At 38.7% G+C, this 26,741-nt stretch overlaps 1 protein-coding gene across 7 annotated transcripts in view; it reads left to right on the top strand.

Annotated features, from left to right (window-relative positions):
* NHSL1 (NHS like 1) overlaps positions 1-26,741 on the top strand; it is a 161,842-nt gene that overhangs the window by 72,041 nt on the left and 63,060 nt on the right. The window contains exon 1 of one of the 7 annotated variants that reach the window (XM_025173804.2): positions 18,410-18,440. The exons of the other annotated variants lie outside the window; for them this stretch is intronic. Within the exon in view, the coding sequence (XP_025029572.1) occupies positions 18,425-18,440 (16 nt within the window). The 5' untranslated portion in view covers positions 18,410-18,424. Of the gene's footprint in view, positions 1-18,409; positions 18,441-26,741 lie in introns of those variants that run through there. 7 annotated transcript variants of the gene reach the window in all.

The raw sequence follows: 26,741 nt of genomic DNA, 5'->3' as shown, positions 1-26,741 counted from the left end.
TCAGAGGGAAATGGAACCTGAGGCTCTGGTGCATGGTTCAGTGGAGGCCTTGGTCCCTGCCTGGAATGAGGAGATGGTGGCAGCCATGAATCAGGTTGTTCCTGTGAGGACTCTCTCAGTCCCTAAGTCCTGGAAAGCCCCTTAGTTTTCAAAGGAATTCCATGAAGTGGCAGAAGAGATGCCTAGAATGCCACTGAAGGAAAATGAAGAGTGAACCTGAGTAAGCACAGGAAGATTACCTTGAGTAGTTAAATGTTATCATTTTTCCACTCTTACTGCAACTGCAGATAGTCAGCTGGTGGCCCTATATAAGAACCTCCACAAAAACACTATGTGAAGACTTTTCTAGGCATCTCTCAGATAAAGTTGTTTGGATCCATTCTCAGTTGGACTCCAGTTTGCAAGTCCTTTGGAGTTCACTGAGACACAGTCCAGCATAACCATCTGGAAAGAATTCAAGTCTGTTGGTCCTGAAGGAATAGACAAAGACCTTGAGGCTATAAGTGCAGCTACCTTGTTAATACTATTCCTAATACTAGGAATCTATATTCCTCCTGTTGGTTAAGGCCTCCTGAGAGATGATGTATGGCTGAATCTAGGTGGTGGTAAATGGATCTTTGAGGGAAGGAGTGGTTTCTCCAGTTTTTAAAAAGGCAGAGTCCACACCCCCCCCCTTCCATTCCAGGATCCACTGACACTAAATAAATTTTGTCTTGTCTCCAGCCTTCCTTAGGGAAGGTTGTTGGGAAGGTGGTCAGCAGCTCCAGAGTGTCCTGAAGGAAACTGATTAGCTGGACCTGGTCATGTTTCAGACTTGGGGTACAGTACTGAGACAGCTTTGATTACATTTACAAATGACCTCTAACAGGATTGGGGTTTGTTTGTTTGTTTGTTTGTTTGTTTATGAATGAATGAATGAATGAATGAATGAATCTTATCTGACCACCTGAAACCAACCAGACTTTAGGCAGCTTATAGAATTTAACTATTCAAAGCAAATATAAATCAGAAGAAATTAAAATGGTGACTAAAAATGCAAAGCTAACAATTATAAACTTGTGAAAGTAGTGTAGCTATGTAACAATTAATCCCCAAGGCTCTCCAGGAGAGTTATATTTTCATCTGCTTCAGGAAGACCATGAAGGGGGGGGGGCATATGTACTTTAGATAGCAAGCTACTCCATAAAAGGGAAGCTGCTACAAAGAATGCCCATCATTGGGCTCCCTCAGAACATACCTCCTAGTAGGCGGGAAGTCTTAGCAGGCGGTTGTCTGGGTAGGATGAGCAGAAACTATTGGGGAAAGGCGGTTTCTAAGATACCCAGGCCCTGAGCCATCTAGGAAGGGGGAGATGTAGGCCTTTTTTGTTGTCTTAGCACTTTCTATACCATTAATCATATTATCCTGGATTCAAGGGTTAGGAATGACAGGCATGGTCTTGAAGTGTGCTGCTTCTCCTTCCTCTGAGGCCGATTCCAGTCAGTGTTGGTAGTAGGAGAGGGATCTAGAGCTAGACCCTTTACGCTTTCTTAGTTCTTATTTAACGTCTATATGAGAGAAATCTGAGTGAAATCATTCACTGGGTACAATCAGGTATCATCAGCTGATGATACTCAGCTATACATCTCTATCCTGAGTCAAGCAAGTGATGTCACCAAGGTTCTTTTCCAGTGTCTGGAAGCTGCTGGGGGAAGAGGCAAATGAGAAGAACGGGATTTATTTTAACTGAAGCAAGACCAAGTGGCTGTAGATTTTTGGGGTCTTCTGGTTCTGGGGATCTTCCATCTTCAGTTCTGGATGTGGTTGCACTTCCAGACCGTGGATGTACAATTTGGAGGTTCTCTTGGACTCTTAGCTGGAAGAGCAGGTGGCAGTTGTGGCCAAGAGGGCCAAATCCAACCTCTGTGCCAGTTACTGGATCAGGAAGTACTATGCACAGTCACTCATGCCCTGGTCAACTCTCCTTTGGACTACTCCAGCTTACTACATGGGCTGTGCTTGAAGACCATCTAGAAGCTGCAGTTGGTCCACAGTGCAGTGGTGGGTTATGGGTGCATCCCAATCTATCTAGTTATGGGTGCATCCCAATACACCCAAGAAGCACTACTATTTTGAGAGTTGCACTGGCTACCTGTAGGCTTCTAGGTGCAATTCAAGTTGCACCTACCTATAAAGCCCTTCATGGCACAGGAACAGGTTATTTGTGGGATCGCCTGTCTCTGATTGTCTTTGCCCATCCCACAGATCTAGCAGGGTAAGTATGCTCTGAGTCCCTTCTATGAAACAGTGTTATCTAGCAGGACCCAGGAAATGTGCCTTCTCTGTTGCAGCACCTGCCTTTTGGAACAGCATATCTCTAGAGATTCAAATGGCTCGGATCCTGTTGGCTGTCCATAAGTCCTTGAAAACCTGTTTTTTCATGGCATTGGGCCAGAGTGTTGGGTGAGCTTGACTCGTAACAGGTTGAGGTTGGAATATGTTGTGGTTTGGCTTTGGTTGTATGGTATTGTGGTGTGTCTTTGTGTTCTTTTGTTCCTGGTTCTTTCTTTTTCTTTTTTTAATCCTATGTTAGCCACCCAGAGTTGCTATTCATGATTTGGGGCCTTATGGATTAAATCATATCAAAGAAAGAAAGAACTATCAGCAATTCCTGATTTCCTGGTTTAATCAAATATTATGATAGGTCTTGTCCTTATCTTTCTTCTCTTAATGTACTACTGGTACAATCTTTAAATGGCAGTTTACTTTATGTCTGAGCTGTGATTTAAACTTTAACAACAATCCTGGCATGTAAACTGAATTTAAATTACATTTTGTGTTATAAATAAGTGTAAGTTACAGTTTCTTAGTTCAGATATAAGAGAATGTTGTTATTTCAGAAATAACATTACAATGCACAAGAGAACAGAGGACAGTATTTTTATTAAAATAACATAATTATATCTTAGTCATGTTTCTAACATTAGATTGGGACAGAAATATCCATGGTTCAGCGTTTCTGGCCAGGGGAGAGGGTGCTGCTCTGTTAAGATGTTCCAAAAATAGGCCCCACTTCTTTGAAGCGGCAGAAATGGGGACAGTTTGTTTTAGAAGTTGTGCAGTGATTGATCTCTGCCACCTTTCTAATTCATAGTTGGCACAGAGGACCGATGGGTGTTTGGCAGGCATGTGGTTTAGGCAGATGGAAATCCTTCTGCTGTAAAATTTGCAATAGTGTAGGAAATGTTTTGCATTGCCTTCCCCCTCCCGTTCTCTCTCTCTCTCTCTCTCTCTCTCTCTCTCACACACACACACACACACAGACGCACAGAGACTGTAATGCTAGCAATTGCTTAAAATTCCAAAGTAATAGCTACTTCTGGTTTGCTATGTGATGCCATAATCACATGGATAGTTTAGATAATTATGTTGTATTGACAACGAATGTTAACTTGGACATGCTAAAACTATAGGCTAGATTTATGGTGGTTTGCAAGAGTATAATTTAATTTGATTTAAACTGTTATAGTGAGTTAAATTCGGAATTTGCCTGGAAAAGATAAGCAAACTATAAAATCAATATTAGTATAGTGCTACTTTTCTATCCTTTTTTGAAATAGCTACATTAATACTGCTTTTCTCTCTGTAATTTATTTAAATTTAACTTTTATGTTTTATATTTTAATTAAATTTATTTAATTATAGATTGAATGAGTCATTAAACTTGTAGCAGATTTCAACATTCTGGGAAAGCTACTTTTAACTTGGGTTAGTGGGTGCTTTCTTTGTTTCATTCATACAGCCTTAAAGAATTGTCACATAATTGGCCAATTCTGAATTATGTCTCTTTTAAGTAATAATTATACAGACATAATTTCTGATCTATACTGTACTGTAGGTGTTCTACTTTTTTGCTGAGTTCCTAGCTTAATATTTTATGAAACTCAGTGCTTGCCTGTTTGGAAAAGTAGTTCGTCATAGAGACGGATGAGGCTTTAAACTGGAGCCAGCAGTTGTGACAAATAGCGGACAGACTTTGGATGCAGAAGTTTCTAATTATTTTTCTCACTGAGTTCTAAATTGCTTCTAATTACTAGCCTCCCCTGTGAGTTACCAAACCCATTTATCTGGTAGCTGCTGCCTATGATGGTTACTGCATATTTTTGTTTCTCCTTGTTTGATGGTAGGATCTAAGTAGGTCAATTTCCCATTGTTTTACTTTTTCCCTCTTTTCCTGTTCTTCCTTCCTCTTCCCCTCTTCATGAATCAGAATCTCTTTGAATTTTCTGAACTCCAGTTTCTAGGGAAGACGGACAATGAAGAGAAGGAAAAAGGAAGGGTGGGCCAAATTTTTCTTCTAATTGGTGTGGATGAAGAAGCAAGTGTCTTGGAATCCGCTTGGTTCAAACAATGGTTTTAAAAGAAAGGGTGGCCTTTTTAAAATCTCTGACTAAAATCCAAATCAAGGAAGAACTAAGATATTGCAATGTTCAGGTCATTTTTAAGTGAGCATTCTACGCAACTAAAATTAGTATTATGGACCAATGAATTATGAAACTCAACATCGTTTTTCTCCAGAACATTGGCCTTTTATTAATCCCAATCAGAAGTGCTTGGGAGAATCATTTTTCTAGCCTTGATGAAATCCAGATGAAATTTAATATAATATGTTGCAATAGGTTATCCACTTATCTCTCATGCTTTGGTTTGAAAAATGTGATGGCCATTTTTTTTTTTATTATTCCAACATGTTATCATTGGTAGGAACTCAAAACCACCCTAGTAGAAAAAATTATAAGATTCCTGAAGGTTCATCCCTTCCCCGGGATGTTTTCCAACACACACACACATGTGTGCAAGTGTGTGTGTGTGTGCATGTAATATATATATTTGCTGAATAAGGTTTTATTGGCAACAGTTATCCCAATATATTAAGTTGTTTGGGACAAGAAGGCTATGCAGAAGCCTATAGCTATGATCTGTGTACAACAAATGTGTTATTTATTATATCAATACAACTTGGGAACATTGTTATTTCTCTTCATAGAAAGACTGTGTTGCTCATCTACTTCAATGTACATTCTGCATGTGGGAATTTAATTCTGCACCTGAGTAGTAACACAATTCAATACACTGGTCTGTTCGGTTAATAAGATTATTTGTGCACATGTTTGTTTTCAGGAAGAAAAGTACATTGAAAACCTTGCCACTGAGATATGAATTGAATGTTACTGTGCTTGGTTAAAATAACTTTATCTGTGGCAGATTTCAGTATATCCAGCAAATTGCAAATCAGTTTTGGCTATTTAATTAATTTGTTACTTAAATAGCTAGTTATTTGTTCATATTCTGAATAAATGCTTTGTATAGTGTTACTTTAATTTTATTTTATGACATGTACATTCCATCGATTCACAACTGAAACAAAAGAATGTGTTGCTTGGATTATTTAAAATATTAAAAAGTAATACAACACGACTGCATCAGATAGTAGCAGGCTCAGATATTAAAGCCTGGCCAGAGAAATCAGTCCCTTTCTGAGTAAAATATTTTAGTAGCAACAGAGGAGTAGAGGCAGTTTGGGTGCAGCCATGGAGAAGGCTTTTACCCGCTTGTTATAATCAGTCTAGCCTCAACTAGATTTCATTTGGCATGTAAGCGATTTTACTCTCCCCCATCAAACCTTAAGAAAAACTGTCCTTTAGGGCATCTGAACCCATATAGGGTAACAATAATTTCACAGGGAAAGAACATCGAAGAAAGACTTAGCAAAAATAAACTTCTAAGGTTGAACAGTACTGAAAAGGTTGTCAGGTGCTTTACAAGTATAAAGTACAATGCAAAATTTATATAGAGTCAGGTATCCAGCCTGACTATTTAAGCAGAATTCCCCAGGCCAAATGCTGAGCAAAACAGGAAGTCGTACAGAACATTTTTATAACTCAGAAAAGTTACCAGGTGGAATCACGAACCCATAATCCTTTGAATTATAACTGAATCACCAGCCCATTTAAACGTTAGGAATATGAAATTGTTTATATGTTTAAGATGAACCTAATAAATACTTTATGCTTTTTCTTTGCTAATAATTGCCACATTATACGGTTACTAACTTGGTGAAAACTGTGTGTGTTGGTTTTGCTAATGCGCAGTTATGGTTCATTATTAAACGCACAGTGATGTGTGTCTCTTCACCTTGGGTTAAGGAATCATACTTTCAAATTGGCAGGCTGATCTAATGATTACCAACTTAAATAATGTTCCCCTGCTGCAGCACAACTCGTTGGAGCCCTGTAATAAACTTTGCCTGATTAGCTGCACCTGCTGACATCCCCAGGGCAAAGCAAATACTTGATTGTCAGTGGTATAAATCTCAAATGATAGCTGCTGTCTCTTTTCTTTATTTTTTCCTTGTTCGCCTGTCTTGACAGAATGAGTCTTCTCCTTTTGGTTTGATGTGGGCCAACAAAGATTTTTTTTTAATCTGCCTCTGAAATACAGAGAGTTTAATGCACCCCATCTATTTTAAGTCATGCATTTAGCAGTTGCTTGAATTGCTACTTGATGTTTATTCTTCAAATTCTCTACTTTTTCCCTTTATGACAGTTTTACTTAAGCTCTCTTATTGCAAAATGATAATTTTTTTTCTTATATCTGCCTGCTTTACTTGGAGAACAGCTGTGTTTCAATAGCTTCATTTATCTGCAGCGAATACCCTCCCCCCCAATATCTGTGTTGATTTTACAAATCCGAGTAGTCAACCATGATATGACTAAGTTTATTAGCATCTATTGCCACCACAACATAACAACATGTATCTTGAAACTCTGCAATATTAAGTATAAAAGCACTTCCAGGAAGCCCCCTGGAAAGGTTGCAAATGATTATCATGTGATCCCAGGACACTGCAACTGTCATAAATACATGCCAGTTGCCAAACACCTAAATTTTGATCATGTGACCATGGGGATGCTGAAATGGTCATAAGTGTGAGGACTGGTCATAAGTCACTTTTTTCAGTTGTAAGTTGAGGACTACCTGTACAAGCAACTTCTGTCTAAGATGATATTGGATAATTAGAATGTACAGAAGTACATTACAGATAGTCCTCGCTTAACAACCATACTAGGTACCGGAAAATTCATTGTTAAGCAGGGTGGTTGTTAAGTGAGTCATGCCTGATTTTACAACCTTTTTTCCAGCAGTCATTAAGTGAATCACCGTGACCATTAAGCAAATCACACAGTCATTAAACAAATCACACAGTTCCCCATTGATTTTGCTTGACAGAAGCCAGCTGGGAAGGTCACAAATGACGATCACATGACCCCAGGACACTGCAACTGTCATAAGTACGAGCTGGTTGCCAGGCACCTAAATCATGATCATGTGACCACGGGGGTGCTGCAACAGTTGTAAATGTGAGGACCGGTCGTAAGTCTCTTTGTTCAGCACTGTTGTAACTTCAAATGGTCACTAAGTGAATGGTTGTTAAGTGAGGACTACCTGTAAATCAGAAGTAAAATTTAGAATAAAACTGATATCCCAGATTGAGTTGTTGAGCATACTTAACATTTTATCTCATCCCAGTGTTCGGAAAACAGATTCATATATATCTTTAAAAGCTTGCCACTGGCTTCTTATATACCCATGTTTACACAGATGTGTATACTAAGCACTTTGTTTGGTATTGTAATGTATGGTTGTTGCTTTCAAGTAGCCCTGAAATTCTGTACAATAATGAATCACATGCTGTAGAATTGCTCATCTGATATATAACATAAAAGAATAAGTGGAAGTCTACCCTGTATTGTGTGTGTAGCTGGTGTGAAAGAACCAAGTGCATTGGGAAATTACAAAAATTTAAATAGAACCGTTACAATTTGGTGCATAACCTTCATTTAACATATAAGTAAATGAAAGTTATGTGCCAAATTATAAGAGTTCTATTTATAAATAGAAAGAATAAACTACAACATTTTATTCCAGGAATGTGATAATCTACTGCAGCCTCAGAACATTAGAATAGCATTGAAATAGCCCTGCTGGAACACGCAAAGCCCATCCTAGTCCAGCATTTTGTTTCTCACAGTAGCCAACCAGATGCCCCTGGATTGCTCCTGCCATTGTTCCCCTGCTTGGAGGCACACTGGCTCATAACCGAAATTAGTAGACATCATTACATCTTCGGGTAGTGAATTCCACAGGGTAATTATGCACCGTGTGAAGAACTGTTCCTTTTTTCTGTTCTAAATCTCCTTCCAGTTACCTTCATTAGTTGGCACTTACCTACTGTTTTGCAATATCTGAGAAAAAACTTCACTTTGTCCATTTTCTCCATGCAGTGCATGATTTTATAACTTCTAGTGTGTCTCCACTTTTAACATACTTTTTTTCTAAGATGAAGAATCACAGATGTTCCAACCTTTTCTCCCCATTTTGGTTTCTCTCTACTTCACTTTTTCCACCTCTATTATATCATTTTTCAAATGTAGCTAACAGAACTGTACGCAGTACTCCTAGAACCATACATCTGTATAAGGGCATTACAATGTTGGCAATTTTATTTTCAGGCCCTTTCCTAATGAAGCCTACAGTGGAATTTTCCTTTTTCATTCCTGCTGCACACTGAGTCAAAATCTTTATTCAGCTGTTCACTATGACCTTAGCATTTTTTTCCTGGCTAGTTGCAGTCAGCTCATACCCCATGAGTTTGAGCCCTGATGTGTATCAATTTACACCTACTTAAATTGAACCTCGTTTGCCATTGCTTTAACTGTTCACTTACTTTATACAGATCCTTCTGGTATTTTTCACAAGTAGTTCTCACCACTCTGAAGAGTTGGTAATATTCACAAACTTGGCTAGATCACTACTAAGTCAAGATAATTTATGAGCCAATAAGAAAGTGGTAAGAGTTCAGATCTTATTTAGTAAGGTGTTTATATCTTCAGCAGCTGGTCTGTACTGTTTAACCCCTTGCCATAATTAGTGTTAATATGTATATTTCTGGGTTTTTTTTTCACTGCTGCTGTTCTTAATAGTTTTTGTTTGTCCGCTATTTTATTATGAGGCACTTTTTTAATGCAATAACCATCACATATGGTTTTTTAATCCAACTAACTTTGTTTCCTGAAGACTACGCTAGTTGTTAGTAATTAGTTTTAATCTATTTTTCTTCCTTCTGACATTTAAATATAATACATTTCAGAAACATGCATTGCCATACATTGTAACATGCACTAAACTTTTCTTGAACTAGGCTGCAATGGAAGTACTTTTTATTTTACTTGTACAGGTAGTCCCCAGTTTAAGAACGAGTTCTGTTCCCAAGATCTGCCCTTAAGTCAAATTTGTATGTAAACTGGAATAGTATTATTGTATAATACTGTATAAGTAGTATGGTGTAATGAACTGGAACTATTGTGTATTTAACTCGATTTTTGCTGCAGTAGGCTCCGTTCTTAACTATGGGTCATCTGTAAACCATGCATTCTTAACCCAGGGACTACCTGTATAACAATACAGTTATTTTTGATAAATAACAAAAACACAGGGCATATCCTTTCACTGCAAAACAGAACACAGTGAGGGATGGGAAATTATTACAGATTATTTTCTTATTAATTCCCTTTCCCTTCCATTCTAAACTCTTTCATAGATTTGTCTTCAATACCAGTTGGGATATTTGAGGAAATTTGTTTAAAAAGAGAGCTTACAGATTCCTCTCTTGACCTGTCACAAATTTATGAGGCATTGCCCTTTGTATGCCCTCAAGTTTTTATTTGACTTGCTCTTGAGTCTAACTTGATTCATGGCTAGGATTGGCTTCATGCAGAGTCTTACTATGGTTTAACTGATTCTTTTTGTTTAAAAAGTGATAAGGAGTGCCAGACTAAGAGGTCACTTTAGAACATTCAGTCTGAGTTAATATTGAATTAAATTGTACTAATTTATCCATGTGTATGTAGTTATACCATCTTTTGAACTGATTGCTCCCCATATTTACCCTGCAGTTGTAAAAGTTAGATTAGATGCAACATGTTCAAAACAATTCAGAAATTCTACATATGGAATGAGTTTTTAAAAAGTATTTATTTCTCATTATGAAATGTCATCCTACTGGTAAAGTTATACACAGCTTCAAGAACATATAAATACTTGCTAGGCAGCCAGGATATGAATAAAACAAATCAGTAAAATCTACTTGGAGAAACCTGCAGTCAAAATGCAATTTATGGCCATTCCTTGCCTTTTGTAGCAGTGGAACTTCCAGGTACAGTGTAAGACTCCAAACGCTTGCCTATTAAGGAGAGCCCATCTAGTAGTTCCAATACATCCCTCATTGCTTTCTCCTGCAGCTCAAAAAGGAACAAGCATATGTGACAGATCTACATAATCTTCTTCTCCCTTTCCTGCAATAAAATTCCCATAAAAAAAGTTGCTGGGTACAAGACCCTATTTCTTAAGTTGGGCTCTAGGGATCAGATGGGACTGTCGCTGTTGTACCAGCCTCCCTGCTGCATAGCTCCTTGACTCTCTGGCCAGGTTGACAGTGGGATTCCCCAGACTTATGGTCTCGGGGGACTTCAGCTTGCCTTTTCTGGGGACAGGGTCTGGGGTAGCTTGGGAGTTCATGGCCACCATGATAGCCATGGGTCTGTCCCAGGTCATCTAGGGCCCAATGCAAAATAGTGGTCATATGCCTGATCTGGTTTTCTTGTCGGAGCAGTGGCAAAGTGTTCTGGATATGGGGAAATACTAATTTCTCCCCTGTCATGGTCAGATCACTTCCTGGTGAGTAATATGTGTCATGGCCCAGGACTCAGACACTGACTCTGAAGAAGAGGCTCCAGCAGGACCTGTGGAATGTCAGCCTCAGGAGACACAAAGCCAAGAATCACCTGAGGCTGATGAAACACAGGCACCACCTTAACAGCTGGAGCAGTCAGATGAGTATGATGTCAGGCCTCCCAGCCCCTACACCTGGTGAGTAGAGTGAAGAGCAGAGCAAAGACATTGTATGAGGCTCCTTGCCAAGCAAGAGAGTAAATCCCTTGAGTAAAGACAGCTGGCTGCAGCCTGATTTAAGAGGCGGCTCTGACCCATGATCCCTTGTTGGAAGCAACTGTCTGATCTCCAGTTTTTGTGTGATGTTCTTGTGGATTCTGCTTGTGAAAACTCTGACCCTTGGACTGGCTGACTAACCTGATTTGGCTCTCTGAACTTTGGACTGGATTTTGACTATTCTTCTGCATGTTCCTGTTGAAAGCGAAACCACTCAGGCAAGCTTCCTTTTTCAGAGACTGTTTTGATTTACATTCTTTTTCTTGTTTGTTGTTATCTCTTCAGCCTTGAGTAAATTGCTTTCCTCACCTAGCAACTATGTGTGTGTGAGTTTGAGACCTGAAACAGGACATATACTAACCATCTGATGGATAAATTCACTCAGATTCACTTTGTCTTGGACTCTGGCCTTGGTGCAGGGCTACTGGAGGCTATGGGGACTGAGTCTTGCATGATTATCTGGAAAGAGTTTGATCCTGTTGAGCCTGAGGGAAGTGAACAGGGTTCTTGTGGCTGTTAGTTCAGCCACCTCTGTATTAGATCCATGCCCCTCCTGGCTGGTTAAGGCTGCTGGGGAGGGGTTGTGCGATTGGGTTTGGGTGGTGGTTAATTCCTCCTTGAGAGAAGGGTTGTCTGTCGGCTCTCAAGGGGCCATTGCTCGACCCAATTAGTCTACACAATTTTCATCCAGTCTCCAACCTTCTCTATTTTAGGGCATGTTGTGGAAGGTGGTTGCACTGTAGCTTCAAAGGACTCTGGATGAAATGGATTATCTGGACCCCTTTTAGTCGGGATTCAGGCCGGGGTGTGGGACTGAGACGGGAGCAAGAGGGGGGAGTGTGTCAATCCTTGCTCTTCTTGACCTCTCAATGGCTTTCAATACCATCAATCATGGTATCCTTCTCTACTGGCTCTGGGAGTTGGGAGTGGGTTAGACGGTGTTGTGCTGCTTCTCTTCCTTCCTCCAAAGCTGGCATTGATAGGAGAGAGGTCCACCCTGCAGCCCCTGCTCTGTTGGGTGCTGCAGGCTTGGTTCTTTCTCCCCTCCTGTTTAAGATTTACATGAGGCCATTGGGTGAGATCATCTGACGGTTTGGGAAATAACATTCTGTTTCCTTCATACTGGAGTTCAAGTTGACTCTTACTGTCAGTCCTTTCTCATTTTGTTTCTCCACACCCACCTTGTCTCTTTTTTCTTTTTTAAAGTAACTGCTACCTGGCAAAGACTGTCTTGGACCCATTTTCTGTCGAAGTGCTCTTCTAGCCTTTTGAAGCTCTTGGACATGTTGAAGGCCAACGTTTTTGTGATCCATATGCGTTTAGGAAAATATTTTGTCACTTATTGACAGTGTCAGGAGCACTGATTTCCTGGATGCTTTTTCACCTAGCATCTCCACCCACCACACATCTACTTAAGACAGACAAGTCAATGTGTTTGTTTATAATGTGTGTATACAAATGAGGGCTTGCCTATCTAAGATTATGGAGGCCTGAAGTTGATGTGATTTCAGAAGACTAGTCTTGTAGGCAGACATGTAGTCTTCCTGACTTAAAAAATCCCAGTTTAGTTGTCCATTTCTGCTTCCCTTGCCTAGATAGATGGGAAACATAAAATAATACATCGTCGAAAATATGAACAGATTGGTGAAGAAGAGATCAGTCTTAAACATTTTGTGGAAGTAGTCACCCTGTGGTTTTTTGATGCCAGAGTTGTTGCACGGATTATTTGTAATGTTACGTGGGATAGATCTGAATAATTTAAAAGTCCATAGAGCAAAACCAGATTCAGGGCTTCATTAAAGGTGTGCTTAGTACTGGGAAGCATTGAGTAAACTGCATGAACTTCACTTGGTGATGTGACCAAGGAGGGTGGGAAGTTTAGAATGGAAGTTTGCCAGCACTCCGAGGGGCTACCCAGGTGCTCTCGCATAGGGATGCATTGGGGGAAATTCTGAGGAATTATTTTCTTGGCAGCCCCTGGCCTGATCCAGCCTATTTTCAAACTCAGACTTTCTTTTTTCCAGTGTTTCTCCCGTTCTGTTCAGTTTTCAGAGAGTTATGCTGATGACAGACAGACAAGACTCTGAGCCCTTTTACATAATTTCTGCCAACATCTTACTGGGTTGGAAATAAAACAAAACTTCAGGACTGGTCAGGCAGTCATCAGGAGTCAAAACTGACTTAAAGGCAAGATACATATAGCCATATTAGGGAATTATTAGGTAAAAAATCAGTATTTAAAATTTAAATATTTTAAAAGATATTTTAAAAATAGAAAAAATCAACATGTAGCCTATACATATTATAAGTTGAATCAGGTTTTTATATATGAAGTATTGGTTTAATCAGTGTAATCTATTAAAACAATATTTTATTTATTATTTACGGTGATACAAATATAATATGATTACTTATAATCATGTGAACTATTGTTTGAAACCTAGAAGGCTTCGTTTGCTGTATCTTAATTATTATATTAGATCTGAACTTATTTTTTGACAGCTTATTAGATAACTCTTTAAAAAGCTTTAATTTATTTTGTAGATTCATATTATTTTGATAATTTGATTTCCCCCCTTTCTTCACCCTATTAGGAAAACACAAGTCTAAATAAATCCAATGACAACCAAGGGAAAATATTTTCACATATTTGTAAAACCTGTCAAATTTAACAGCAATTAATTTTTAAAAAATGTTTGTTGGCTTAAATGTCTGAATCATGGAACAATACCTTAGAAAGAGAAGTTTTAAATAGAAGATCAGTCTAAAGATTTTTTTTCCTAAGGTTCCTTTTAAACACACTAACGTAAACATATTACAGACCAGTTTCTCTGTTTCAGATTTCTTGGTTATTCTGATATACATTTTGATGCATATTTTTATAGATTGCGCCTTCATCCAAAAAAATAATATTAGGGCTGTGTACAAGTTTGTAGTGGATGGGCAAGCCCTCCCTCCATGTTCATTGCCTGCCAACCTCTCAGGCTAGACACGAAGACCATGGTTCAGACAACCTTGAACTAGATTGAAGCATTGTTGGGAATGTGTAGATGAAACGTGATTCCTCTCTGTTTTCTTCTGATAGTAAACTTTTTGGTTGTTTCAAATCCAAGCCTCAAGAGACAAAAAAAGCTTTGGGGAACCAGAAGAAAGAGTAGCTGGAATCCTCAGGGATCATCTGAAGATCAGATCCAGGAATAACTAAGGCAGGGAAATCTGTTACAGGCAATAATTACCTCAGAAGAAAGGAAAAGGGGAGCTAAAATGTAAGATTGCTATTTACAAGAATCAGGTAACATCCAGGAGAAGCAAGCAGAAGTTGCTTGCTTGAGATACCCTTCATCTGGGAGGAATAAGGAATATTATTAGTGAAGAACTTGTACCTTTGATTCACTTTAATGTGGGTGCTGATTGTAATCTTTGTCTCTGATAACAATTGTCTCTGAAGTTCATTGTATTTGTGCAGGCTCAATTATTGTTTGTATATATCTTTGGCTCTTTGAACAACATATCCCACCCACCTTGGATCTGTCCCAATTTATATTCTGCTTGCTGACTTTTTTTGGTAGATTCCTTTAGGATGCTATTTGGTTTATCAGCTCTGTATTACTTATTCCATCCATCCTTCTTTTTGCATGTGACTACCTAAGTTAAAAAGGAAAAGTTACATTTTTGTTTTTTCTTACTTTTTATGAAGTTCATTTGGAACTATATTCTGTGCTGTGGGTCCAATTCTCAAAGAAGAGGAGGCTGCATTCCCTAGCTACATGCCTCAAAAACATGCAAGCACCAGGAAGTGGCTCTATGGAATTTATTTCAGCTTTATCATTTTCCCCCTTTTTACTCACAAATAAGGCATAGCTGTGGGAATCCTATCTCTCTTCCTTGCTGGAGTTAAGAGGTAGGATATCAGGTAAAGGCCTTCTCCCAAGAAGAGAGGTGGTGGCAGCAGTAACTACCAAGCAGCTACACCAAGGTGTATAAAACGCAGAGGACTTCTGAGAAGGAAGGGTTGAGACCACCTACCTTTTATGCTGCTTGAAGAGCAGGTCGCAGCTGTGGCCAGGAAGGCCTTTATACAACTGTCTGGTGCACCAGTTGTGCCGTTTCCTAGTTCAGGGGGACCCTTTAGACAGTCACTCATGCCCCAGTCACCTTGTGGTTTGACTACTGCAACATGCTGTACATGGGGCTGCTCTTGAAGATCACATGGAAGCTTCAACTAGTCCTGAAGGCAGCAGTGCAGGCAGTGATGGGAATGCCCCAGTAAGGCCATGTAACGCCTCTGCTTTGTGAGCTGCTCTGGTTGCCAGTTTGCTTCTAGGTGCAGTCAGGGTGCTGATTCTTACCTATAAAGCACTACAGAGCATAAAGCCTGGTTATCTGAGGGACCACCTGCCTCCCATAGTATTTGCCCAGCCAATTTGATCTTGCAAAGTTGGTGCACTCTGGGTTCCTTCGATTAAACAATGTCATCTATTGGGACCTGAGAAGCGTGCCTTCTCTGTAGCAGCACCTGCTCTCTGGAATGGGATTCCCCTGAGATCCAAATGTGCCTCATTCTGCTGCTGTTGAGAAGAGCAGTGAAGACCTGGCTCTTCACCCAGGCCTTTGGTGAAGGTGAGGGAGACCCCTTCATTCAGTCCAGTCTGTCGCACATGCCATCTTTCATCTTCTATTGTAATTTTTTTGTTTGATTGTTGTGAGCTGCCCAGAGTCATTGAGTGTTGGGCGGCATACACGTTTAACAAATTATATTATTTACATTATTATTGTTGGTTGCACAGTCAGCCAGATGTTTAGACTGGATTTGACATTATTATTACTATTATTATTATTATTCTAGGGGTCAGCCCTTCCACTACAATGTTGATAACATAGGGTTAAAAAGAATACTAGGAATTTAGAGAGTGATTCACCAGTCACTGATGCTATTTTTCCCAATTCCTTTCAGTGGATTGTTGTTGCTTGGTTCTGTTTGTTTGTTTTCCTCGCTGTAGCAGATGGCTAGGTAAAACAAGGCTCAGGGGCACTAATTACTCCCTGTTCCAAAAATTCCTTGAATGCTCGACTAACCTATATTCCCAGTCCCCACCTTCTTTTACTGAGGACTGTAACTAGACTGAATATTCCCATTTTCTGCATTATATGGTAGAACAGGGTTCCTCAATCTCGGCGACTTGAAGATGTGTGGACTTCAACTCCCAGAATTCCCCAGCCAGCATGTCTGCTTATTTCAACACTCAAGGCTGTTTATAACAATCAAGATACAACATTATTAAAGCAGATGTTACCTGAACTTTTCAATCCAGCCCAGTTTTAGGTTTGTTTAAGTTTTTCTGTTCATCGCTTTTATTATGTTACCTTTTTATCCTCATCCTATATGGAGAGGCAGAAAAAGATTATCTTACATATAGTAACTTAAAGTGTTTCACACTATTAGGCTTCACACATGTTCCCAGATACTATTTCTAGGCACATTTATTAATGTATTGTTATTTCTTTTCCAGGTAATTAATGAATGCATTATAAAAGGGTAGAAACCTGTGGTTCTCATTCAAACATTTATTCCAGCACTGGTGTGTGTTGTAGTACGTGTGCAAATTATAATCATTTGAATAATTTCCCAGGGAAGCAAAACAGCAAACAGTACACACTGTACCTTTTCTTCTCTTAGAAAGGCATTGAAACTACAAAGAATTGTATTACTGCATTTAGATACTATTTCTTGGATAAAGCCTCGCAGTTATGGTCTGTCCTTCCCATTATAAAAAAGGAGACTGTTGAACAACATGCATAGATAATACAGATGCTTGAAGTATATCAAATATAACAGCTATGTTTGTTTGTCCAGTAAGGCAGAAATGTGTTTGGCCAAACTTTTGATTAACCATGAGCTATACTCCCTGTGTTTTCCAAGTATGGCCTAAATCAGTGTTGTCCAACTTGGCCACTTTAAGATGAGTGGACTTCAACTCCCAGAATTCCCCAGCCAGCCATGCTGGCTGGGGAATTCTGGGAGTTGAAGTCCACTCATCTTAAAGTGGCCAAGTTTGGACAACACTGGCCTAAATAAACCACTTGGAGGAGGTCCCATGGCTTGTTTACACATTCTTGTTGGCAAGACACCCCAACTCAAGTGTGATTGTGCAGCATGCGCCAACATTATAATATTATGTGAATGAAGTCAAATTTGCTCCTCATTCTTCATATGAAGCACATAACACCCGCATATCTCTTAATCTAATCTCTGATGATTATAGTACTAATCCCTACATCAAATTTCCAGTGCAACCCAAATGTTTTTTTGTCCTAATTGCTGGAATGGTCCCAAGGCTCAAAACAATGCAGCTCTGTCATATATATTTTTCTATCACCCTCTCCCTCTCCGGAACTACATTAATTTCATACTCATGCAATCTTGGAGGGTGTCTGCTGTGAAAAGCTAATGTTAGTGCAGATGGGATATAGAAAAAGAGGCTTATGTTAACAGGATTTTATTTACATATCCTGATACATATCCTTGGTTACATTCCATTTTTAAAATCAGACTTGTGAAATAGACCTGTGATGTACTCTTTTACCGTGATTGTTATTTGCTTTTTCTCAGTAGTTAAATGCACGGTGCTGTCTTGGAAACAGAGGAGTGCATGTGTATGTGTAGCTTCATCTTTATTTAGAGGTCAGAATAGTTATTCTAATTAGATACGATATGTGTCAGATTTATTTAGAAGCAAGGTTAACTGTGAAAATTTGTTGAAGATCCTATAACATATTTGCAACCCAGTCTGTGTTCATAGCTGTGCATCCTTGGCATGTAGTTACAATTAAACATATTTCCTGGTTTGTTGCATGCATATGTAAATGCCGGTGTGTTTTGAAAAGTTGCAAACTTTCCAGAGTGCTTGAAAATTAACAGATTGTAATCCAGACTGATTACCGAAAAGTTAAGGAGAGACAGAATTTATGGCTCAGAGATGCAGCTAAGGTAAATGAAAGGTGACTTGTTTTTTTACTTAACACTGACCAGGTCACGAGTGTGAATTGTTTTCAGAAGAAAAAAACGCTGACAAAGGAGAAAACAAATGCATTCAACTTGTAGTGTGCTAGGCGTGGCCAAAGAGGCACAATTCCCTTTTCCTTTCTCTTGTCTTTTTTTGTAGTAGCGGGGAGGGGGAAATAGGGAGGTGTCAGCAGTGTTGGTGAGGAATCAGTGGGTTGGGCAACAGCTTCCTAGAGCAGCAGATCTGGCGTGCAGCCAGCTTCTCCGGCTGAGTGCTTGGATGGGGGGAACTGGGGAACAGCTGTACCTAGCACTGGTGTGTTGCACTCTCTGCAAGCAGGACTTTTCCATTTCCTTCCATGGAACGGTCTCAGAATGTTTTGTCTGAAAGGTAAGGGGGGTTGGCAGTGATGTGGCTTCCTATTGTACAGCCAGTCGGGCTGTGCTGCTGTTTGGGGTGGGGGAATAATCCTTCTGGAGCATAGTCGAGCAAATTCTCAGAAGTTTATGGGAAGTTTAATCTCTGGTTTTAGGTCTTGAGTCAGAGAACAGCCCAAACCATCTCACCCTTTGTCCTTTATGATCTGAGAGAAGGCTTATTTCTGCTCAGAATGCATGTAATCTTTTCCTGTACAAAAGAACAAGCTTGTTCTGTAGGTTGTAAATTGCTGACCCTACCAAGTATTTGCAGATACATTGTTTGGGTCATTCGAATTTTCGGAAGGGTTTATTGAATGAAGCTTTTACACTGGCTAAGCTGCTAAATAGAATTCATCAGACAATACCTTTATTTAACTGTTCTCAAAACAGTGTGGCCTAATTATACTGGGGAGTGGGGGTGGGTAGGAGATAAAATTTATTCAAGTTACATAAATGCAAAACTAATGTATCGGGGGTCTTTTCAGGGTGTATCACAACCCAAAAACTTGTGCGGTGGGGTGGGGTGGGGGTTTATGCACAAAAAAATTACCCCAGTGTTCTGTTTCTGTAAACTTTTTTTTATTGAAAATGAGCATTTCTTTTCAAAGGTAAGGAAGAGATGAATGAACTGTGTTCTCCTGTGAGGCAGTGTGTTTATATTTACCTTTATTTGCTATTTCTGCTCTTTGACTAATTGTTAAAGCAAAGAGCTGCTTAATTGTGTATTCTTTGTTGGAGTAAAGGTAAGTCAAACTAATATGCGTATAGTATACTTCAAAGAATTCTACACTGATACATCAGAGTTAGAATTCATAAGATAATAAGCTATTATTCTGTTTTAGGCTGTTGAACCAGGACTGTCTGTGTCATATACAATGGTGAGAAATAGATATTTTCAGTAAGAAAATCATTGTTGCAGCTTATTATGAGTGAGTTTTCAAATGCCTAATTCATCCCTGTGTGTGCTGTAAACAAGAACATTGCTAACATTTCTTAAGTTCAAATCTGATTAGGATGTTAATACTACCAATCTGCAGCTTGGATAAAGTGTTTTTAACTGATTATCTTAAAGCACTGTATCATCTCAATGGACTGATTACTTATCTGATACTGAATTTGTGTTTGTAGTTTAAATTTTAAAAGAACTGAGAGAGAAGAGGAGAAAACACAAATGCTTTTAATTGGTCTGACCTAAATTTCCCAGTCACACCCAAAGCTTTATATGGGATTTTGCATTAAAAGAGTTTATTATGGAATGCCCTTGTGAACAACTTTGGGCCTTCCAGGCCACCTTGAATATTTGAAATAAATGCATTCATATTGAGGGGTAGGGGTACACAAAGGTTGCATTTCTGTTGGGCAGCTTAGGAAAATTATAGACAGGCCAAGAAGTTGGAGTTTTCAGAAATAGGTGGGCTGCAAAAAAAGGAGGAAAGTGAGATTTTCTTGCGGTTGCAGTATATGAACTACTTGAGAGCCAGGATGGTGTCATGGTAAATGCATTATGCTAGATCTGGGTAACTTTGGAACAATCATTGTTTCTCAGCCCAACCCACCACCTGGAGTGGTTGTTGTGCACGAGGTACTGTATATGCCACCTTGAGATGTGGAGTAAAGGTGGAATATAAATCTAACAAATATAAAAACAAGTATTTTCTTTTTACACATTGATCACGGCTGTAATAAATATCAAATTCTGTTGTTTTTTTTTTAAAAAGGGGTTCCAGTAGGTGGAGTACCACTCCTCACTGTCCTCCTTCTCATTGTTATCTAGAAAAATACTCTAATATGTATGAAATTACAACAGGGTGACTTTTTCATATAGTATCGGTCTTGTGAACACTTTCATATACAGTAGCAAGAATTGTGTGGGGAAAAAACTGATGGGCAAAGATTTGTGGGAGGATATATTTTGAAATTCTTCCAAAAATTAGCACTCAACACAGGTAAATCAAAAATAATATTTTTCATATTTTGTAAAAATAAAAGCGAATGGAAAGGTCAATGAAAACTAATGGCAGACTAGTTTACCTGCTGTATGTTTGCTGTTGTGTTTTGCCTACTAGTGCAAGTGAAGAGTCAGCCAGAGTTCTTCCAAATGATTTCTAAAGCCCAACAGCAGCTACTAATAAAGCCCCCCACTTTGAGTGGGTCCAAGATATTTGTATTGGATTTAGCTTGCTCACAACATATTCAGAATTCTTTGCATGCACAGATGATACAGAACGGAAGAGCCTTGTGATTTAACCCTTACTGAGTAAATTAGGCCTAATTTTGTGTTAGCATGGAATCTTTTCTGTTTCACGAGGTAAAACTTTTATATAAAGTTTATTATTATTATTATTTTATCCTGCCTTTATATATAACTCAAGGCGGCAAGCATACCTAATACCCCTGCCTCCTGTTTTTCCAACAATAACAGCCCTGTGAGGTGGGCTGGGCTGAGAGATAGTGACTGGCCCAAAGTCACCCAACCAGTTTTCGTGCCTAAGGGGGTCATAGTTTCCTGGTTTCTACACCAGCACCTTAACCACCACACCAAACTGGCTCTTTAGAAACAATGCAGTACGTGTATTATGTTCGATAACAGCAACAATTTCTATAATACTTGCATGACTTTTGTTCGCTTAACTGTTGTTGGCCTCCTTTCAATGGCTTCTAGCTATTTGATTTAATGTAATTGACTTATTTATTTACAGCTTAAGGTATAACAAGATCAGAAGGAAATGCTGGAAGGCATGAATGGGAGATGGGTTGTTTTTAGTTTCTTCAATGTCACAATATATTCTTTGGGAAATACACTGATTCCACACACACACCCCGCCCAGAGTTTGATTAAGTTTTTATTTATTTTCCTATAAATGTAGCATTGCAGTTTTCTGTGAGTGAGAATATGATTCTTGAGCCTATGTTTATGATTAGTATCCAGTGCAGAAATGTCAGTTGTTACTTCTGATTTTGTTTAAATTATGATGGAAGAGGGGCTTAAGGGACATTTGAATCAACTTCAAATGAAGCAATTGCTATTCACTGAATACAGATTAAAATTGGTTAGTGGTAGATGACAGTTCAGCCTTCATCCACACACCCCTATCAGTATGCCCCCACGGTGGTGGTGGTGGTGGTGGTGTTGAGGCTGGTTGCTACTTGAGGAACAGGGAAGGGGAAGGAAATATTTTCAAGGAGAGCAGCTAGTTGGCGATGCTGCTGTGAGAGTCTCAGTGGTGCTCTCCAACATGCATAGAGTTACGGGAGAGGAGCAGGGAAGTGGAAGATCTGTGATTGGGGAGGAGAGAGAGGTGGGCCTCATGAAGGAGAATCTCCTACCTCTCCCCTGCTCCTAACTTCTGGGATAGGAGCAGCAGAAAAGCTGCTTGGCAGTGTGGAAGAGAGCAGGCAGGCAGGAGAAGAACAAGGCAAGGAACACTAGTAGAGACTACAGTTTGGAAGGGCAACCTTGTGGAAGTTATTCCACAAGAATGATATTCCCTGACTAAAAATACTGAGAAAATTTAGTCTTTCTGGCAGGTTTCAGTCTCTCTGGCAGCCAAAGCAGAAATAGCCAGGGAGACACAGAGCCCATGGCTGGATGGAAGGGCAGTGCTCTTATGGCATATCAGTTGGAACCTTGCAGATCATTGACCCTTTCTGCATACTACATAGATGTTTGCATGGGAGCTTCTGTTTTCCAGTTGATAAGACAACGTTCGTACCAGATTACCTTGATCTAGCTTCAGCCTATCTTGGCAGTGGGTTGGCACTAAGATGAAACCTCTGCTGTGAAGTGATGTTCTCCGTAAAAGGAAGTGGACTATCTAGGAACTGGACCAAGGAGGGTCTGAAGATGAGCCCACGGTAAATTGGCAGCATTTCCATATCAGAGAAGGGTTGTGCATTCAGGTTTTAACTACTTGCATTCTAAGCTCAAGCTAAACCCTAGTAGCAAGTTATTTATTTATTTGGCATCACCAATGTATGGGACTGGAGTGACACAAGCAGAAAGCCTCACATTCAGTGCTTTAACAGCTTGAAGAAAGAAAATTGTAATAGGACAAATACAGACAAAAGCAATTGCATGCAGCAAGTCTGCTTTTCTCTTTCAGTCTCAAGAAAAAACAAGCGCATCCTTCTTGTTCTTCTCAATTTCTTTTATTAAATGAGAAGGTCTGATTTCCATGTGATCTGTGAGTTTGCTTTACTGTCATGTGGAGAAGTGTTCTTATGTTCAAATGCATATGAATACTTTTTTGGGTGGGGGGAGATAATGAGAGAAGAAAGGGGTAGTACTATAAGTTATCCTAGAAGCTTTTCCACCCTACTGGATAGCGAGACATTGATAACAGAGATGGGCTGTGTGGGACTGAGAATATAAAAGTGCAGCCGTGCACGTGAGAGTTGTTCATTTGCCTGAAGTTATGAGGTCTTGGAACTGTGTAGGATGGAAACATTCTGCGCATCCTTTTTGTTCTTCTCAATTTCTTTTATTAAATGAGAAGATCTGATTTCCATGTGATCTGTGAGTTTGCTTTACTGTCATGTGGAGAAGTGTTTTTATGTTCAAATGCACATGAATACATTCCCTTTTAGATGTTGTAAAAGCATTAGGAACAGTAAAGACTAGCTTGGGGGAGATGTGGAGACAAAGAGTTCAGAACCAATATGTGTAGTTCAGTCCTCATTCTTGTTTTGAGAAAAATTCATGAGTAGATTCATTTTATTATGCAGTGTGCACTGTGCACAGTTTCATTTTTTGATATAGCCTTATTTTCTTAAAGATGAGTCTTGATTTACATTTGGCACAGAACTTATGTAAGGTGGCCAAATTATTTTATTGAGGGAAGGTATCCCCAAAACAAGATGACACATGTTTGCATAAAATATATGTATGCTAATTAAAGTATGGGTTCAAAGTTAAAAATAATTAGTGTGATACAAGTACCATATACCTCTCCATAAAGGGGATTCTGTGACCAGGAGATTGGTACGCCTGCCTGCTTAGTATGCTTTTTAGATATTAACTACTGATGGACAGCTTCAAGGTCACTTGGAGGATGTCCTTCAGTTTTCATAATGTTTATAGTATCTATGCTGCAGATAAGTAGTTGAGAAACATAGTGACTGCTTTATTGTTAGCATCTTAACCATCTCAACAGTTGCTCTCGTTAGCTGTTTACTCACTCTTTGGATATTACAGCTGTAGTTTCAAATTGCTGATGAACTGAATGTATATATTTTTATCACACAAGCACAGTAATTTTTAAATACAGTTTTCAGATAAATAATTCTATACATTGACCATATTATAATGCAGTGTCCCAACCTGGTGCCCTCCATTATATTAGGTTGGGAACTTCCAGAACTCCCAGCCAGGATGGTTTTAGTGTGTTATTGTTTGAACTGGAATGCAGGGGATTTCAGGATATTGGGATTTAAGAGTAAGTTGCATTGTTGTTTTGGTTAAATCAGGGTTTTTGAGAGGGTAAGAGATAGGATTTTATTTTATTTTTTTTTAGGTAAAAATATTACTGGTTTCCAAAATTACTTTCAAGCAAGATCAGATTGGCTAATATTTGGCTGAATCATTGCATGGTATCATATAAGAATAATGAGAACAAGAGTAAATTAGGTATGTAACACTGTGGGTGAACTCTGAAAATATTTTGCATAGTCTTATTTATTGTACAGCTGTGAATTTGGTGAAGGGGGGTAGGCGAAATATTTTCTGCTAATAATAGAATGTTAAAGACCATCTCTGAAAAATCCTGGGCATGTGCTTATTGCACTCCAGAGGAAAGGTCTGGGCTAGAAATGCCAATTTATCTTCTCTTTCTTTTTTTAAAAAAAGCCATCAGTGGTTTGTTCACCAGTTGTCTCTTATGTAGTATACACATAAGGACATTCCTTGAATTCTTTTCTTGGCAATGTTCTTAGCAAATATGTAAAGTTTGGAATCAGAAACAGATTTTTGGGAAGGTGTCTAAATAAGCTAGACACTTTGAACTGAAGGATGTATTAATCTGTTTCTCTTAGGAAAGAAAATAAAAATATGTAGTTACTTTTATAATGTGCTTCTACAAACATAGTTTGAATTTGAGGCCACACTTTGATTAGGTTAGTCTTAATCAATCTAGTTTCGCTTCTGTTAAACACTGTCCTTAATTTTAATTGAGGAAGATCAATTTATGACAGTAATAGCAGATAATGTATTTTGGATAACTTATGGGGAAAAGTATTTGGTGTTGGCCATATATAGGGCAAAGATGTACCACCTTCTGGTGGTCAAAGACTCTCCTTGACAATTTTTTAGCTGGAGAACAGTGTTTACAAACTGGATGGAGGTTACGAAAATTGCTTTCAGAATTTTCTTTGTTTTCTACTTCATACCTTGAAATAGGAAGAAAATGTAAGGTCTTCACAAAAATGTGCCCTTCATTTACTCATTTCAAGTACCTCATCATTAAGGTGTGTGTTTGAGATTTTATCTTAAATGTCATGTTACAGAAGGTACTTTTTTGAACAGTAACAACCCTTATTCTAGCAACAAACCCAGTCTTTCAAAATAAAAGCAATGCCTACAGAATAACCCTTAGTCCTCAGAGGCTTTATATATGTCCAGTCATATGTGTGTGCCTGACCTAGGGCATATATTTGAAGGCTGTTTGAGATGTGTCAAGAAATGCTTTGCAAAGAATATTAGTGCATGTTAATCACCTGGATCAAAGCAGCCACATCTTTTGCAGGGTTGCTTCAAAAATTGTCCCTAGTTTTTGGCATGAATGTACAAAAGACAAGTGGAACTACCAGGGAATGTGCATGCACAACGTTAAAAGACAACTAGGAACAGCTTTTGAAACAGCAAGACCTGCAAAGGACGTGGCTGCTTTTAAAGTGCTTCATTTACTCATTTCAAGTAGTGAATAGTAGTACTTCATTTGCACTGATATCCTCTGTCAGAAGTGCTTTGCACAGTCCTAATAGCACAGTCCATTTTATATTGATAAAAAATAGCTTTACAAAGTATTTATAGATTGTAGATTATACTTTGGCAAAGAGCTGAACCCCATTATTATTAATTTTTATTGTTTTATATGTTATACGTCACCTAGAGTCGTTTGGAAGATTAAGGCAGTTTCTAAATTGAACAAATAACTGAATTAAAAAAAATAAACATAATGGGAGATTTATAATGTTATTTTGTAGCGTGATATCTTAATTTGGGACATTTTTGCATTTTTTATTCGGATAAGCAATATATGTTTAATCAAACAGAGTTCATAGTTTCTGTAATCTGTGCAGCCATAGACAATAAAGTTAGACGAGCCACTGGTACAACCCACTGCTGCAGCTCATATTTTCAACATGGGTTTCAAATGAAAACCAAGGCCAGATGGCTACAGTCTTGTCTACAAGAGTAGTGCTGCACTTTGCCGACTACGTTGACTTGCCATCATCATCAAAATGCGCAACCAGAGATCTTTCCATTATGGTGCTGCTGGATTGGGGAAAGCTAATATAATATGAAGTGGGCTAAGCTATATAATGAATGCTATCAAAATACAAAAGGTTTCTTTCAGCAACATATGATTCCTAGCGGCAAACCTGTAAACATCAGTGGGAATTTCTTCTGCATAGTCATGTATAGGATTGCACTTTTAGTTACCATATGTTCTCATCAGAGGAAACGCCAGAGAACTATGTACAACTGTTCTCAAGTGTAAGTATGGAAAGAATTTTTAATGCAAAATGGTATGTGAAATTGCATACACATTATTTAATGTGAAGGTCTACTTATCTATTATTGTATATATAGAAAACAATAGCCTGCTTATATGTTCATTGTATTAATAAATACAATGGCAAATGAAGTATGTGTTTTAAATCCACTTGCATAGATAATACATTGTATCCTGTTAGTAACCCTAATATTCTTGGTGTTTAATTCTAAAGCATACTACAATTAATAAACTGAGTTCAGCATTAGCACAGATAATAAAGCTAGTGCCATAGTATGCATCTGAAGGAAATATGTTGTTTTGGAACTTTAAATCTTTTAAGAAGTTGTTGAGGGCCAATGAAAAATTGGATATTGCTTCCCCCCCCGCCCGCTGGACCAGTTATACACTAATCCATAATTTTAATGTAACTGAATTAGCAGGCTGACATGGCTAATCTTGTCCCAATTGTATCTGAATTCCTAGTTACAGAATAGTGAACTGTAAAATTGGTGCTTTTCATGGATGCAAAGAATGCTTTGCTCTTCTAGTACTAGGGT

The sequence above is a fragment of the Python bivittatus genome, unplaced genomic scaffold (assembly GCF_059951505.1).
Source record: "Python bivittatus isolate LINGU-HERP-01145 unplaced genomic scaffold, Pbiv_v1 ctg000020_np1212, whole genome shotgun sequence".
NCBI lineage: Eukaryota > Metazoa > Chordata > Lepidosauria > Squamata > Pythonidae > Python > Python bivittatus.
The sequence above is the reverse complement of the archived record's forward strand: the minus strand, read 5'-3'. Positions and strand labels throughout refer to the sequence as shown.